General features: G+C 38.2%; 1 protein-coding gene across 4 annotated transcripts in view; it reads left to right on the top strand.

Moving 5' to 3' along the window:
• Positions 1-14,951, top strand: part of LOC129768526 (homeobox protein orthopedia) — a 133,106-nt gene extending 118,155 nt beyond the window's left edge. For 2 of the 4 annotated variants that reach the window (XM_055770242.1, XM_055770244.1), the window contains exons 5-8: positions 12,887-13,021; positions 13,178-13,303; positions 13,378-13,598; positions 13,670-14,951. In XM_055770242.1, coding sequence (XP_055626217.1) covers positions 12,887-13,021; positions 13,178-13,303; positions 13,378-13,598; positions 13,670-13,858 — 671 coding nt within the window. In that variant the 3' untranslated portion in view covers positions 13,859-14,951. The remainder of the gene's footprint in view (positions 1-12,886; positions 13,022-13,177; positions 13,304-13,377; positions 13,599-13,669) is intronic. The other 2 variants (XM_055770243.1, XM_055770246.1) reach the window with 2 other exon arrangements.
• The last annotated feature ends 659 nt before the right edge of the window (positions 14,952-15,610 follow it).

Genomic DNA, 15,610 nt, shown 5'->3' with positions numbered 1-15,610 from the left:
ATGCATTTTCTTAAAGATTTCACCAACGACACGACCGCAACCTTAGATAGATGTCCAATGTATCAACGACTAAAAACTGATAAAGACAGACAAACATTCATGAAAATTAACACACAGACATTGACATGGAAAATCGTTCGGAAATGCCATATTCGCTTCAGCTGTTCAATGCTCATATGAATGTTGAGTTCTGTGGTTCGATGAAGAGCAACAAATACATTTGCAACAACGAAATTTATTTTTATATTCTTCATTTAATTTGTCTACTTTACGACAAAAATATATTCCTTTTTTCACTTCAGATTCGTTAATAAAATACATCGAGAATGGAATACAAAGAATGGTTTGTGCTTTTTTTTTCAATCGTCATCGACTTGGCGCTCTATTCCTCGGTATGTCAAAAACAAGAGTAACGAACGTTTCACGTATATGTAGATCGTTAAAACGTTTAAACACACTTACAATACATTAGTTATTTTTTATTTAACAACCAACATATTCACTAGAAATAATTTTTAAGGCAAAACAACGTTTGCCGGGTCAGCTATAGTTTCTATAAATTGTAAATTACACAGTAGTAGTAGCCATTTAAGCGTTAGGTTCCATTACATTATGGTAAATTACACAGAAGTAGCCATTTAGGTGTAAGGGTATTCTTTCTGTTTCTTCCATTGTTCAGCAGACCGGACAGCGGAGACAGTGGACATTGATCATTGTTGGGTTTCTAATAAAACAGCAGCCCGATGTTTCTTGCAGTTGAATGGATCAATCGATCTTTGTTCCACCGTGGATCGATCTCCATCGCTGATGATGGTTGCGTGGACGTAGTTATTCTATAACGAACAAAGATGGTCAATTGAGGGCCCTGACTTTGAACTCACGGACTCACGGCATACTTCATTTGAGCGTGTATCGATTTGTAGCTGTCTTGACGCAAGGTCTTTAATGAGGAATAATAAGATGGGAAGCTTTATATAAACATGTTCATAATTATATAAGTTTATTCAAATATTATTATTGCTCTTATATTAATTATTCCGTTGCAATTTTATCAAAATTTGAAAGAAAAATTAAAAAAGGAATGTGTTTTTCAAAAAATTTTCTGAATTGGTTATTAAAAATACATGATTACATTTGCTTCATCATTTGTCAAGGTTTTGTTCTTTGATCTATCATTTTGTCAGTTCCATTTGAGATATTGAAAATTGCGAAAGAAAAATACGACAAGATAGAAATTTGTTTTGAAATAACGAATTGTGGAAAATGAAGTGGCAATTTTTTTCAGCTTCATAATTGAAGTTCTGAGTTTGTTGAATGACAGATTGAATTTGGTTCATAGAAGAATAAGATATAATTTGATATGTCGATTTTTTCAATCGGCTCAATGGTTGAAAAGTTAGGAATTTTTGGAAGAAATCATGAGTTTTATGTGTTTTTTTAATTCTAACTTTCAGACCATTGAGCTTATTTTAAGGATCGACATATCAAACGGAATCTAATCCTTCTATGAATAGTGGTACAGTGTACACGTCTGGTGACGACATTCAATGTGGGGCCACAATTTAGGCCCCGAACTCGACGTTTACAAAAATGTCCGTGTCGCATTACAGGTCTGTCCAATTAGCTTAATGTCGCATTAAATGTAACTTACTGTACGACCGTATATATGAAGTCTCCCACCGAGAGACATCTCAACATTCTGTTTAGAGCGTAAACCTGTAAAAGTTATGAATTATTCAAAAAGGTCTTTTATGGAAAAATGGGGGAAAAGTTGATTTTTCGGACCACCAGAAAATGGAAATGGCCACCCTGATGAAAAAAATACTGGTCTAATATTTATATTTTACGATGAGGAATGAAACTACCAATATGTATATTTAACGATGAGGAATAAAACTACCAATTTTCATAAAAATCTGACAATCACTATATCGGTCTGGCATGGAATTCAATTTTGTGCAGCCCCACCCCCTCACTCAGTGTAAATAAGAGATTATTTCGAAAATAATGAAATTAGAATGAAAAATTTTGTTTGATGTCAGTGACTCATCTGTCAAGGCTTTAAATAATAATTCTATCCAATATTCACAATTTTAGTAGTTCTGTATAATGCTGGGCATGAGATTTTTTCTGAGGTGATATTTGATTACTATTTACTAGAATGTAGACTGCGCCAGTGGTTGTGTGGTTGGCGTAACAGCCTCACAATCCGATCGGCCTGAGTTCAATCCCAGCTGGCGTCGTTGGGATTTTCTGAGGCGAAAAAACTCTGGTTACGTCTTCCTTCGGAAGGGAAGTAAAAGAAGTTGGCCCGGCTCATGAGTTGTTGAGTCTGATAGGTAGGAACAGGTGGAGTCGCCTCCCTGATGTCGGTGATTGGCACTAAAGTGGCGGAAATAGGCCGACGAAAAATAAGCGAAGATAAAAAAAAACTAGAATGTATAGGAAAAATAGACCCTAGAATTTCAAAACGTTACCCTATACCAAATATCAACTCAATCGGAATTAAGGGAGAGTGTCGCGAAGCGGTCGAAGTTTGAGTTTTTTGAAAATCGAAAAGTCACCCAAGGTGGGAGTAAAGGAAATCGGGGCTTTCGAAAAATAATTTTTGATGCCAAATGTCTTAAAATTGTTTGAAACGTCGAGATCCAGTGTCATCTCCAAGAAAATTTTTTTGTCAAAAAACAACACTCGAGTAGGAGTACGAGACGAAACGTATGGTTTTCAGTGCCAATAAAAATAATTATCTCTATTTTTCATTCGGAACTTGTTGCGAAATGTTGATTGCACGATAATATACCCTATGCAAAATATTAGCTCATTCGAACTTCATTTATTAGTATTGCAGACATTAAAATTTTAGAGCTGAGTTTGTGATCTTGGTGTACGTAGATGTAGTGGACAAAATATCGGGAAGAAATAAAACATCGATTTCTTTCTGTTTTTCCAAAGATTTTGTGAACCAACAGAAAGTGGAAATTGTAGCGTACACTTTTTCTAGTGTCGCCCATTTCTTCGGGAGGTCCAGATTACACTACCACTCAACGCACTTCACTTCACTTTTGTCGGATCAAACACGGCTTCGGGTTCAGTTTAATGTCCCATTAACTGCTAACATAAACGGAAACACTACTCGAGTCTTGGAACCGGGCCGAAATTAGCTCGCGCTTCAGAAAATATAGAAATGTAACTTCCAAGCACCTTTACAGAATGTTTGATGATTAGGGGCGCTTCAGCTATTTTTTCATTAACTGATTCAATAGCAAATACAATTAGCCTTGTCAACCAGCTGATTCCTATAAAGTTTCTGTACGACCTTTCAATAATAAATTATTTTCGTTTAAATGAAAAATTTTCCCTTTGTATTTGGTGATTAATTGATCAATAATTGATGATCGCATCGCAAATCTGAAGGCAGTTTTGAAAACCTTTTTGAAATCGATGCAAAAAATTTTATTTTATTTTTTCGTCAATATAACAAATTATCTTTGTACAGAATTTATTGGAGCAAACTGCCATGCGTTTTCTAACTTCTGTGCGAAGTTTTGACAATCCCCTTTATTCCGCGCGGCGAGTGAGGTGAGATGGCTCAAGTCACTGCATTCCCGTAGGCGAATGCCGTGACTATAGTTTGTCAATAAGTGAGATTTAAAGTCGTGTCCTCATATGTTATCGATTCGGGTATCAAAAATAAGTTGAAAAGTGATGTAGCTTCCACAACCACGTATTGATTTTAAAATTTAATTCAACATTAGTTTGTAAGACAAAAATTGTCAAAATATTTAACTCCCGGCCCCGTTAGGCTAACGCCATATGTGCCTTAATAATATATATATTTTGGAAAAAAAATATTAGTTTCAACACTGACAGGGGCAATTTTCAAATTTTTCGAAAAAAAAACATCCGACAGTCATCATTTAGAGGACATTTTGAAATCTATCTGACCATCAGATCGAGGAATCTCTGAAAACTGTGCTCGATCATTCTACTTGATATGCTGATCTTGTAGCACATTTCGACGCATGTTACGTGTGGCGAATCGAGCTTCTACACTTGATATCATCATATGTGTAGGTGACTTCAACCCTCCAAATTTACTACTTTAGCTTACTTTAAGGAACTGATTACTAGAGATGCGAACAGTCGTCAGTATATTTTACCTCAAGTGTTTGTGAAGACCATAGGTGGACACGACTTCCATTGATAATGCGTCTCCAGATCTCGCGGCTGGTATCATTGTCAATCGTTCCCATTGGGCAAAGTTGAACAATTTGATCCACTAGCTCTCTCGTGCTTGTATCCGGAATCTAGCATGCATTTGGTCTGACGCAATAATTGAGGACTGTACCCAAAAGTTACTAGCACCATCTATTCGTGAATAAAAATAAAACGCGATTATTATTTCAACTTTTGTTTTTGGTTTATTGAAGATCAGTACAATGTGAAACAATAGTGTAGCTAACACTATTGAAAATATTATGCTCTAGAACAAACGCACTTTTGACGAAAGACCTTTCATAAAATTTTGCACAGTAGCTGTTGTGCATTTCCTGGATGTTGCTGTCCAATTTTTTTCTTAATTCCTCCATGGTTTGGGGAACTGTTCCCTCCTTCTTGAAGATCCTTTTCACAATCGCCCAGTAACGTTGAATTGGTCGGAGCTCTGGACAATTTGGTGGATTAATGTGTTTATCGACGAAATGGATATTATTGTCTGAGAGCCAACGTAATACTGGCTTAGCGTAATGTGCAGATGCAAAATCACGCCAGAAGAGAGAGTAAGACTGATGCTTTCTATAGAGGTGAAACAATCTTTTTTTAAAAGCATTCATCTTTGTTAATTTGAGCATTGATTGCATCTTTTGTGAAGAAAATAGGAGAACGCAGACCGCAAGTACAAATAGCTTGACATATTAGAACCTTCTCTCCAAATTTTCCCAGAGCAAACGTTCAATCAACATCGTCCACCTCCTTCTCCGCCGATTTCGTGTAGAACAGCGACCCTGGAAGCGTTCTTGAATTCTGTTTGACGTATGTTTCGTCGTCCATCAGGATGCACTGGTTGCTGTTGTCAAGTAGCCGGTTATACAGCTTTCGTGCCCTTGTTTTGGCTCGATATTGATGTTCTGCGGCTTTCTTAGGCACCTTCCGCTTTTTGTATGTCTTCAAGGAGTTCCTGACCTTAATTATTTGAATCATTCCAATTTCGGTTCTAAACTTTTTGGCCAAATCACGCGTTCATACTGATCTGTGTCGTAAGTCACTACTGTACGATCGAACATGGACTGACTGGAACAAGGTTTTCTACCGAATCTAGGCATATCATTCAAGGAGAACTTTTGTCATACTTGTGGATGATATTTTTCACACTTGTGTGCTTGTGCACTTTAAACCGTTTTGCGATTTGGTTGAAGGTAGCAAACTTTTCAGTGCACCAAGTGTGCAGAATTTTCATTCTTGTCTCAAAATCATTTATAGTCATAGCGAAAACGAACAACTTAAACGGAATGAATCGATTGCACAAACTTTTGTTGACATGTAATCAAACTTTGCTTGCATGTACACTAAAACAAGCTTACCCATTTTTGAATAGAATCATTATAATTGTTTGCTAGTTACTTTTCGATACCGTTCTTATCAGTGCAGCTCTGTCTGTTTTTGTCTATTTTTATTAACCCAAATATGGAACGCGTCAATATATCGAAAATTAAGCAGCGCATTCTACCGGCGATGGTTGGAGGTTGTTCCTCTAGTGAAATAACCACGCCTGATGAGGTCTGGTGGTGGTCCGATAATTTTTGTGATTGTTATCAACGAAAACGTGATTTGTGATGATTTTATTTTTCTATGATTTTTCATTATAAAAATTTCGGGTCAAAAAAGCTTCCAAATTTCATGTTGTTCGGTACCGTTGGAAAGACCAAAGTGACTACTCTCAGAACATATACTTGGATTTGATGTCAACTCATTTTAAAATGATGTTAAAGTCATTTAAAATAAAAGTCCAAGTTGCCCAATATGGAGCTGTTTTGTTTACAGCAGAAAACGAGATGGCTGGTAATTCTAACGCTAAGAAACGGAAAACTTATGCTGAAAGTGACATGGAAAATGCACTAAAAATGTGTGAGAAGAATAATGGTGGTTTTACAATAGCAATGCACAATGCACCGGAAAATGCGAAAAATTGTGCAATATGGATTGTGCGGGCGTCGACCAGAAGCAAGGCTTTCTGTGTGAATTTTGTTGATCAAAATCACTTGTTAATTCCATAATAAACCTTTTTTCTGAGTATTTCAATGATTTTCTAATGTAAAAAAAAACATTCCATATTTGACGACCATTTTTTCGAAATTTTGAATGTGAGGTTTTTACAAAAATAAAAATTTTGGGAAAACTATTAAAGATAGGCGGTCGTGGTTTTAGGGGGTCAAACTGTGGACTTTTATCTACAGATCCAGGGTTTGGAAGGTTTCTAACTTAATTACTAGCTGAGTAATTCTCAAAATAAAGATCGAGTTCCATATTTGTTTCCGCTCCCCTAATATTAGATGGTAGCAGAACATTACACTGGACTTAAGCCATGCAATGATCTGCTACCATCTCAAATGTTCTTGCCCTGCTGAGAATCGTGCCACGCTCACCGCGTTTCTGGAGGTTCTGCCGCAAGCTGTAGTCTGTAGTTAACCGACCTTCGATGAAGCAGGTCTGATAACTTCCCACGAATCTGTTCTTTAGTGACGATAGACAACGGGAAAGCACTTTCTAGGAGGCATTCATGACGGGGATTGTAGGAAGGGGGGGGGGGTAGGGTAGCTTAATGCAGCTTCAGCTCCGGCCCAGCGATCTTCTCGTGTAAACCCTACGGACAAACATCATCGAACAACTCCTCGCGTCGTCTTTGTAATATACTGTTTATGAATGCCAATTCATGACTGTTTTGATAATGATCCAGCAGTCCTCATGTGGAATTTTGCCAAGTTCGCCCTCTTCCAAAAGCACGGTTTCGAGCGAATGCGCCTAGTTTTTACCGACATCTACTTGCTTCAAGCGCGTAAGATTGTAAGGCATCGGAACCGAATGTTGTCTAGATCTTAATCATCATTAGGTAGTGGTCCGCCATAGGTTCTGACGTCAGTTATGTTCTGAACGTGCCGACCATCTATCAGAACATGGTCGACCTTGAATTCTGATCTAGAAACTCTCAGGTGTATCGTTGGTTGTTTTTTTTCTGTAAAAGGTTTTGCCCCTAACCTCGTTTTTTAAGGTACTGTGGATCCAGTTCATCCCAAGCGCGCTCCAGAACTTCAAAATAGTTATTCTTAATTGTAACACTAATTTTGTCAACTTTGGCATCGAGAATCGTCCACAATTTCGCGATAGGGTTGAGAACAAGGCTTTGTGGAAAGCGCCCTGCTGAAATGCGCACTTTTCTCCAAGGCCCATCTGAATAAGCAAAACCTCAAGATTTTCCCGCAGGATGTTGATACAGGAATCTGCCGTCATTATCCCGTCGAGGCTTCTCACTCCACCCCACGTTCTCGAACCTCGTACGCTTTCTGCCTCTGCCAGGTCGATGATTCATTGATCCAAGCGTTTTTAGTTTAGGAAGAATTTTCTCAACCGCTGCCTTGCTTCCTAGTGACAACCAGGTGCGATCCACCGTTTTGCACTTCACGAACCACCGATTTTCGGATACATAAGAGAATAACTTTCGAAGTCATTGCGTTCTCCATTTCTTCAACTGAATCAAATGCAATCACGTGTATAATGCTCCAGAGCGAATCGTTTGCTTCAAAACATGTCAAATCATCAACAATCGATTTCCGAAGTGGGCACTGTGTGTCCTTGAGCGCCCGCGGGATAATCGGGGACCGCCTGAAGCCTACCTACGCCTACTACCTGCTGATAAGATGGTGGAAAATGTACCGAGTGTCTAACCCACTTGATCGCTGAACTTACGACACCACACATTTTCTCTCTTCTCCAAAAAAAAAAGACGGAAAGAACAAATGCATGTAAATTTTGTGTCAGTGTATTTTTCTTCACGAAAAACATTTGAACCACCTTTGAAATGTATGAGCTAATTCATGACGTTTAACAAAATATCGAGTCAAATTCTGTTCTACATATGGTCGTCCAGAGCCCATACTTGTTCTGCGCGGTCGTCCCTGTCCGCAAATATTTTTACTTCCATTTTCATACAGCACAGTCGTCCCGATTCGCACTTTTATCATAATATTTCTTTTAATACGGTCGTCCTGAGGCGTACTTGTTCTGCGGAGTCGTCCCGATCCACAAGAAATTTTAACTTCCATTTTTACGCAGCACAGTCTTTTATCATAACCTTTTTTTTTCATACGGTCGTCCCGATGCGCCGATGCGCACTTTTATTCTACAGTTTCATCGTACGGTCGTCTCGATCCGTACTTATTATGAAAGATTTATCTATTTTTACCTTCCTTTATTTAAAAAAAAGTGGAAAGTTCGGTGTAATTTGTTCGTTTTCCCCGTGCATCTTTAGAATAACGTTCATTATCAATATATGATCCGTATTCTTGAGTTGTTTCAATACGTTGCTACGAAATCATATGTATTAATACAATAGATTAACAAGACTGATGTGCATTAGTACTTTTTTTTAATATCGCCTACTAAACATAGAAACACACTATAAAGATAAAAAACATTTTGTTTTATTACCCTATTGCAACCAAAGTATTGAGCTGTCTCAATTGAAAAATAAATCGTTGTTTCTAGCAACAAATTTCAATTCTGCTATCATTCAAGTCAACCTGCAGTTTAACATGGAGCATTAGAATTTCTGCCAACCATGCTGTTTAATTTATAGAGGAACTGGTACAAATTCGGTACCCCATTTTGGGAAAACTATTAATCTATTATCTTGGCCAATGCTCAGAATTTCTTCACATTTCCCCGCAAACCGATTTCAAAAATCTTGATTCGGCTCGGAGCTTTGAGCATAGAAGTGAAACAACTCAAATTCGAGTACCCGAGATGCCTGGGTATAAATTTGGCACCCTTTTTTTTTATTTTTTCAAATTAAGAGAATCGTCCTGAAATCTCTGAAAAATGTATTTTTTGACATTTTCATACAAAATAGAAGTTAAATACACTATCTTACGTAAATTAACTCAACTTTGACGAAAAAGCTTGCAATTTTACAAAACAAAGAGAAACATAAAATCGATTTTTTCAAGAAAAAGTGAACAAATTTCATCTCGATTTATTTCTAACTAAAAGCCTTTACAAAAGTCGCAAGCGTAGTAATCAATCACGCAATCGGTGCAGGCGGAATGGGCCCAATTTTTACATATGCAACATTGAACCCAATCGTCCCCAGGAATGTCGGATTCTTCACAAAAAATGCAAATAGCCTGGTCCTTTTCCTTTGAAGGTTTGTCTCCCATCTCGTCTTCGCTATCTGTGTCCTCATAGTCGCCGCTATCAGATTCATAATAACTCTCTGTTTGTGAGGGTGTATCATCAACACTATGTTTACATTGGGGTGCCAAATCACCCGCATACCGAATTTTCACTTTGGAATGAAATCTATGAAATTTGTGATTAAAATCTCGATACACTTACTCGAATTCGTTGAAGAACATCAATTTCTTGATCCAAATCAGCTTTAATATTTAAAATCGGCTAACTATTCGATTTTTCATGATTTGTTCAAAAGACGCACATGAAAAATTTTCGAGATTTCAAAAACAACAAAACTTTTTTTTTTCAAATTTTTTTTTTAAAAAACACAGATATTTAAGGTTTTTGGCATTTGACGTTTATTACTACATTACCAGAACACATTTTTTATTCACCACCAGAGTGCGCTCATTACCGCCGGAGACCCGGGTGGGTACCAAATTACCCACGGGGTACCGAATTTGTACCAGTTCCTCTACTTTTTTTAAACGTATCGTTTACTAACTGAAAATTTTCATGCATTCCATGGTATGATAGTTCTACTACTTGCAGTCTTCCGCTTACTGGGTAGTCCCGGGCTGACCACTCATGTCCTCATGTAATTTCAAGTTGTTCCCCCAAAAGGTTCTTCTGCTCTTTTGCACACGTACAAACTTTAATGAAAAAAAAAACAAACAGATTTTTATAATTTCTGTTTGGAATATTTCACACACGGTGAGAATCACACCAAATACACTTCGGAAACGTACAACTTTAGTGACAGTTAATTCCCTCGCAGAGCCCCTGAAAATATTTCGGTTCAAGGCGGTTTCCAATTATGCCGTATAATTCTCGCTCATGGTAGGATCGCCAAAATGTGTGTCCCTGAGCCTCCGCGGGACAATCGGAGAACGCCCGATTCCGAACGGGGACTGCCTGCTGGTAAGATGGCGGAAAATGGACCGAGTACTTGATCGCTAAACTTACGATTCCATGAGTGAAACTTTGAAAAAACATAAGAAAGAAGAAATCAAGAAAAATTACAGTAGAGATGGGCGAGCCCTCACGACCTGCTCATTTGAGCCGGTTTGTCAGAACGAACGTACGATCCACGGTTCTTTAGAAATGAGCCGCGGTTAAAAAAATAGCCGCTTTTCAAAAGAGTATCGGCTCAAAAAAAAAGCCGCGGTTCAAAAAAGAGCCGCTTTTCGGAAGAGTCTCGGCTTAAAAAAAGTCGCGGTTCAAAGAAGAGCCGCTCTTTCAAAGGGTCTCGGCTCAAAAAAAAAATCACAGGAGGGTTGTGTCCGAGACACGACCGCATAGTTGACGTAGGCTTACGTCTAGTACAAAACAAAATGTTCTATAGCTCAGTCATTGTTGAAATTCGAACATACACGTAGAAGGATTTTTTCATCAAATATGATCATCTATTGAGAGATTCTGGGAAAAAAAAGTCACAGGAGGGTTGTGTCCGAGACACGACCGCATAGTTGACGTAGGATTCCGTTAGGCTATCTGTTGATTTTGGAAATGTTTGAACAATTATGTCGTTAATCTCTTTGATAGTGATTTGGTTTTAACGTCTCTGTTAAGGAACACATTTCGGCAGGAACAAAAATTCCTCCTACTTCCATGTATTTGCAATGTTCTTCTTTTTTTTTCCTTCGTTTACGGAGACTTTAAATCTGTATATAATCGAATCCACGCTGCATAAGATAATTACCAATACCGTACACAATTATCAATTTTTCTCATCAGTAAAAACTTGTTACTTTAATATAGACTTTAATTTTTCTCGCAGTATAAACTTCCCTTGGGTGAAAATGAACACAACAAAACAGACAGCTTAAAACGAACGACCCGTTCTCGAGCAGGAACACACTTCGTATCACTCATCTTACATGCAATATAAAAATGTCCCCGACTTGCATATATTTGCCATGCCGAGTTCACCCGGGTACCTTGGTTTTAATATCTCTGTTAGGGAACACTTTTCGATGGGAATAAAAGCTCCCCCTACTTTCATGTATTTGCAATGTCGATTTCCCCCAGGCACCTTGGTTTAGATGTCTCTGTTAGGGAACATATTTCGGTGGGAGCAGAAGCTCCCCCTTCTTTTATGTATTTTCAATGCTGATTTCCCCCAGGTTGCTTGGTTTTAATGTCTCTGTTAGGGAACCGCCGCATGTGTCGTCAATTTCGATCAATCAAAAGAGAGTATTTCCGATAGGAAAGGGGTTGAGATTTTTCAATTGTTCGATAGTTAGTTTCATGACATACATTATTTTCATTAATATAAAAAATTGTTATGGAGTGCCGAAATCGATTGACGCAAAAAATTCATCAATCCATCATGAAATGACTGAGTAATAAGCGTTTGAAATTGGACAATTTTCACGATGTGCTCGATTTTCGATTTTCAATTTGTACCCCAATATGTTCCCGAAAGACGTAATCCTACGTCAAAGAGCCGCGGCTCAAAAAAGAGACGCTCTTTAAAAGAGTCTCGGCTCAAAAGAGCCGCTTTTTGAAAGAGTCTCGGCTAAAAGAAAAGCCGCAGTTCAAGAGAGTCTCGGCTCAAAAAAGACCCGCTCAAATGAGCCGGCTCGTTTTATTGAACGAGAGGCTCTGAGCCGCTCACTGAAATGAACCGTTTTGCCCACCTCAAGATTACAGTGTATAATAACGAAATTCCATTCAAGAAATTCAAAATATTATGTGGTGGCCACTATATTTTGCCTATCAGTCCGGAGCACCACCAGGACTGGGTAAAGGGGTGAATACGTTTGTAGTGCCAACTCGCTTAGAGGAACCGTTTCCGAGTTTCTTTGGATTTTCTTGGAGACTGGCAATACCTACTGCTCATTCCACCACACTCTAGATAGTTCCGCTGAAGCAATGCGAGCCACAAAAACGATTTTTGGTGTTAGATTTTCAGACCAGATCGGAAGACAACACCGAAGCTCCCACCTTTGTAAACGCCACGCTAAGCACTAGGCAAAGCACGCAATTAAGAAATTTAAAACACAAATAATTTTCTCTCAAAAAATAAGGAAAAATAAAATACCGTTTATCGACAACATTAGGACCATTCGGGCAACTTCAGTCGTAGAGACCACCCTTTCTAAAAATGAGCTAGAGCAAGCATTCAAATCGCTAATCAATAGATGTAGAAAAGCTGATTGATGCTGGAGGAAACTACTTGGAATATATTATGAAATAACTTGCTAACCAATTCATTTTCACTACCAGTTCAGGAACTTAATTAATACGCTAAGTATATAAATTTCCAAAAGAAGTTACTAGAACTGTTTCATTATCTAGGGACAAAACTGGAAACATTCTATTGGTTCAATCTCAAAAACAATCAATAAACATATTTTTGATAAACTCATAAATATTTCTTCTGGGATAAACCATATACGTATAACACGATTAACTACAAATATATTTTTCTCAATAGGTGCCCTGTTACCATCGCACGGTCTTCCACCCTTCGGAGCAAACATAACGAACATAGCGATGAGCGAGAGTTTTAGTGGGACATCCATGTTCGGTGGCGATCGGTGGGGTGTGGGTGTTAATCCAATGACTGCTGGTAAGTCTCGAATGCGCTTGCATTGCACCTTTCCTAATCAAACAATACTAACCACCGTATTAACGAATTTATATCGGTTTTTCATTCAAAAACATTTGTTTCTCCCTGTGCTGCCTGCTAATGACTGAAAACAACTAACCCACTAACCACAATTAGGATTCGGTCAATTGAATCAATCCTCCTCCCTTTCGTCCACGCTCAATAGCGGACTTAACTCGGGGATTAATATCTCATCCGCTATGGGAGCAGGGGGCTATCACAACTATGGACTGAACGCATTGGGTAATTTTCTCTGTCCTCACTAACCACAGCACGGGTTTCGCCCTTGAAAATTATATATTTCATTCTAATGGTAGACATTTCCTTTCCAGGCGATACGATGATGTACCAGCACTCGGTCGGTGGCGTCAGTTGCACTGGCAGTTCGCCCACTTCAACCCCTCCAAACATCAACGCTTGCTCATCATCAACGCCCCCACTCTCCAGTGGGCAACAGCAGCAGCAACAGCAACAACAACAACAGCAACAGCAGCAGCAAGGTGCTAGTCAGAACGAACCCAATGGAAATGGGGACATGGTGAGCATAACGTGCATTCCATAATATCCGTGATATTTTTCATCAACCCTCTGTCCATTTCTGCTCAACAGTCCAGCCAAGGTGCCAATCAACATATTCCCAACTGCCAGGGCATCAGTTCTGGTGCTCCGGACGGAGATGATGACGTCTGGCGAGGTCACAGTATAGCCGCCCTGCGGAGACGCGCCTCGGAACTGAACCAAACGATGCCATCGTATTTGCACGCGCATAATTACGACCATCACAACTCGGTGTATTGACTACAGTTATTCAAGTAAACAAAATGGCTCCGTCACGTGTGACCTGAAAAGCACACAACCACACACACACGACCCCCACTTCAAGAATGCGCGGTTTGTAAGATAACAGATAATTGCAATTGTAACATTTTAGACACACGTACACGTACGAAGATATGTGACCGAATGCTAGAATAGCCATACCAGTATTACCAATAACTCAATTTTTAGTTTAATTTCAACAACATTCAACGAGTTGGATGTGATGTAGAACGATAGGAGAGCTTGAGCGAAACCAAGTATACGAGAACATGAGAACAGATTGATCAACCATCGCAAGTCCAGTGAGGTGAGATTCATCAGATGAATCATTCACGCTCGAAAACGAATAAAATGTATACGATTCGTCAATAAATTTAGCCAAGGATTTTTTTTTTACACGGACAGCAGCTGTGTTCAGGACTGTAAAACAAAAATATTTTAATTATAAATACGTGATGAAAAAGCAGAAACAGATTGTATACGATTGTATTTCCTCGTTCCGAAATGGGGAAAATGAAAAAAATGAAACCCTTGATAATAAGCAAATTGTGGTAATGAGTAAGTTATACTACACACCAGTAAATCTACTTGAAAACACTAAGCAGACAGAAAAAAAAACAATTTATTCGTGGAAGAAACGAAGAGTATATATAGAATAGCCAAAAATAATGATTCAAAAAATGCACAGAAAACAACGTGCTGTACATAACAAAAAAAATCCACAAACAGCCTGCTCGAAACATTATTGCAAACAGGAAGGGACAACAGTGTAATTTTAAATCATTGTTTCAAAATATATATTATTCGGATGCTTATTTAGTTTTGTAAAAAAAGATAATAGAAATCTCATTTCAGCTAGTTTTTGTACAAAAAAATAATCGGACAGCAGTCGATTTGTTTAGAGATAAGCTATTCAGTAAATACAATGAGGACGTAAGAATCCAGTAAACGTGGTGGAATAAACTAAACACAATGTATACGATATGAAACAACTAATCTAAGACGATAACTGAGAAATGATATATGTTAGTAAAATATTTCATTATTGATATCAAATAAATGAGAGAAAAAATTGTGACCAACGTGACGTTTGTTTTACGGTATACTGGATTCCTCCAGTTTTTTTTTCTCGATCCAGTCAACCAGTTGAACCCTAAAACCCTAAAAACTAAAAACCAAGAGTCCAAGAGAATAGTTAACGGAACGGTGACGGTGACGGTGACGCTGTATATGTAGCGCACTTAAGAGTGCTCATACACTATTTGACCAAAGTCAAATAATTTGACTCTTTTCGGCAGATAAAATTGAACTGATAATTTTAACAGATAAAACTGATCAAATATATTCGACACAAAACACTACAAGCAAGAATTCACCTTACCTTACCTTCAATATTTCAGTCGATTTTTCCCATGTTCGATGTTTGACATTGTTTGCCAATTGAAGAGTGGCAAAAAATAGTGCTTGTAAAAATTTCAAACCAAATTCTATCTGTCAAAAAATGTCAAATATTTGACCTCCGGACAAACAGTGTACGGCCACCTTAAGGCATTCTGAAAATTATTTCACCGTGAACTGGGAAAGGATATGTTGAGCATCTCTAGAGTTTTCAGTGAAAATTTCCATATGCATTCAATTACATTCAATAGGATCTCTGCACGGGTCGTAAAACTGTTTATTTATTCGAATTACTTTATTGAAGAACGGCGTTTATTTACTTCACGAACATTC

Source organism: Toxorhynchites rutilus, chromosome 2, assembly GCF_029784135.1.
Source record: "Toxorhynchites rutilus septentrionalis strain SRP chromosome 2, ASM2978413v1, whole genome shotgun sequence".
NCBI lineage: Eukaryota > Metazoa > Arthropoda > Insecta > Diptera > Culicidae > Toxorhynchites > Toxorhynchites rutilus.
Note: the sequence above shows the minus strand (reverse complement) of the source record. Positions and strands in the feature narration are given on the sequence as shown.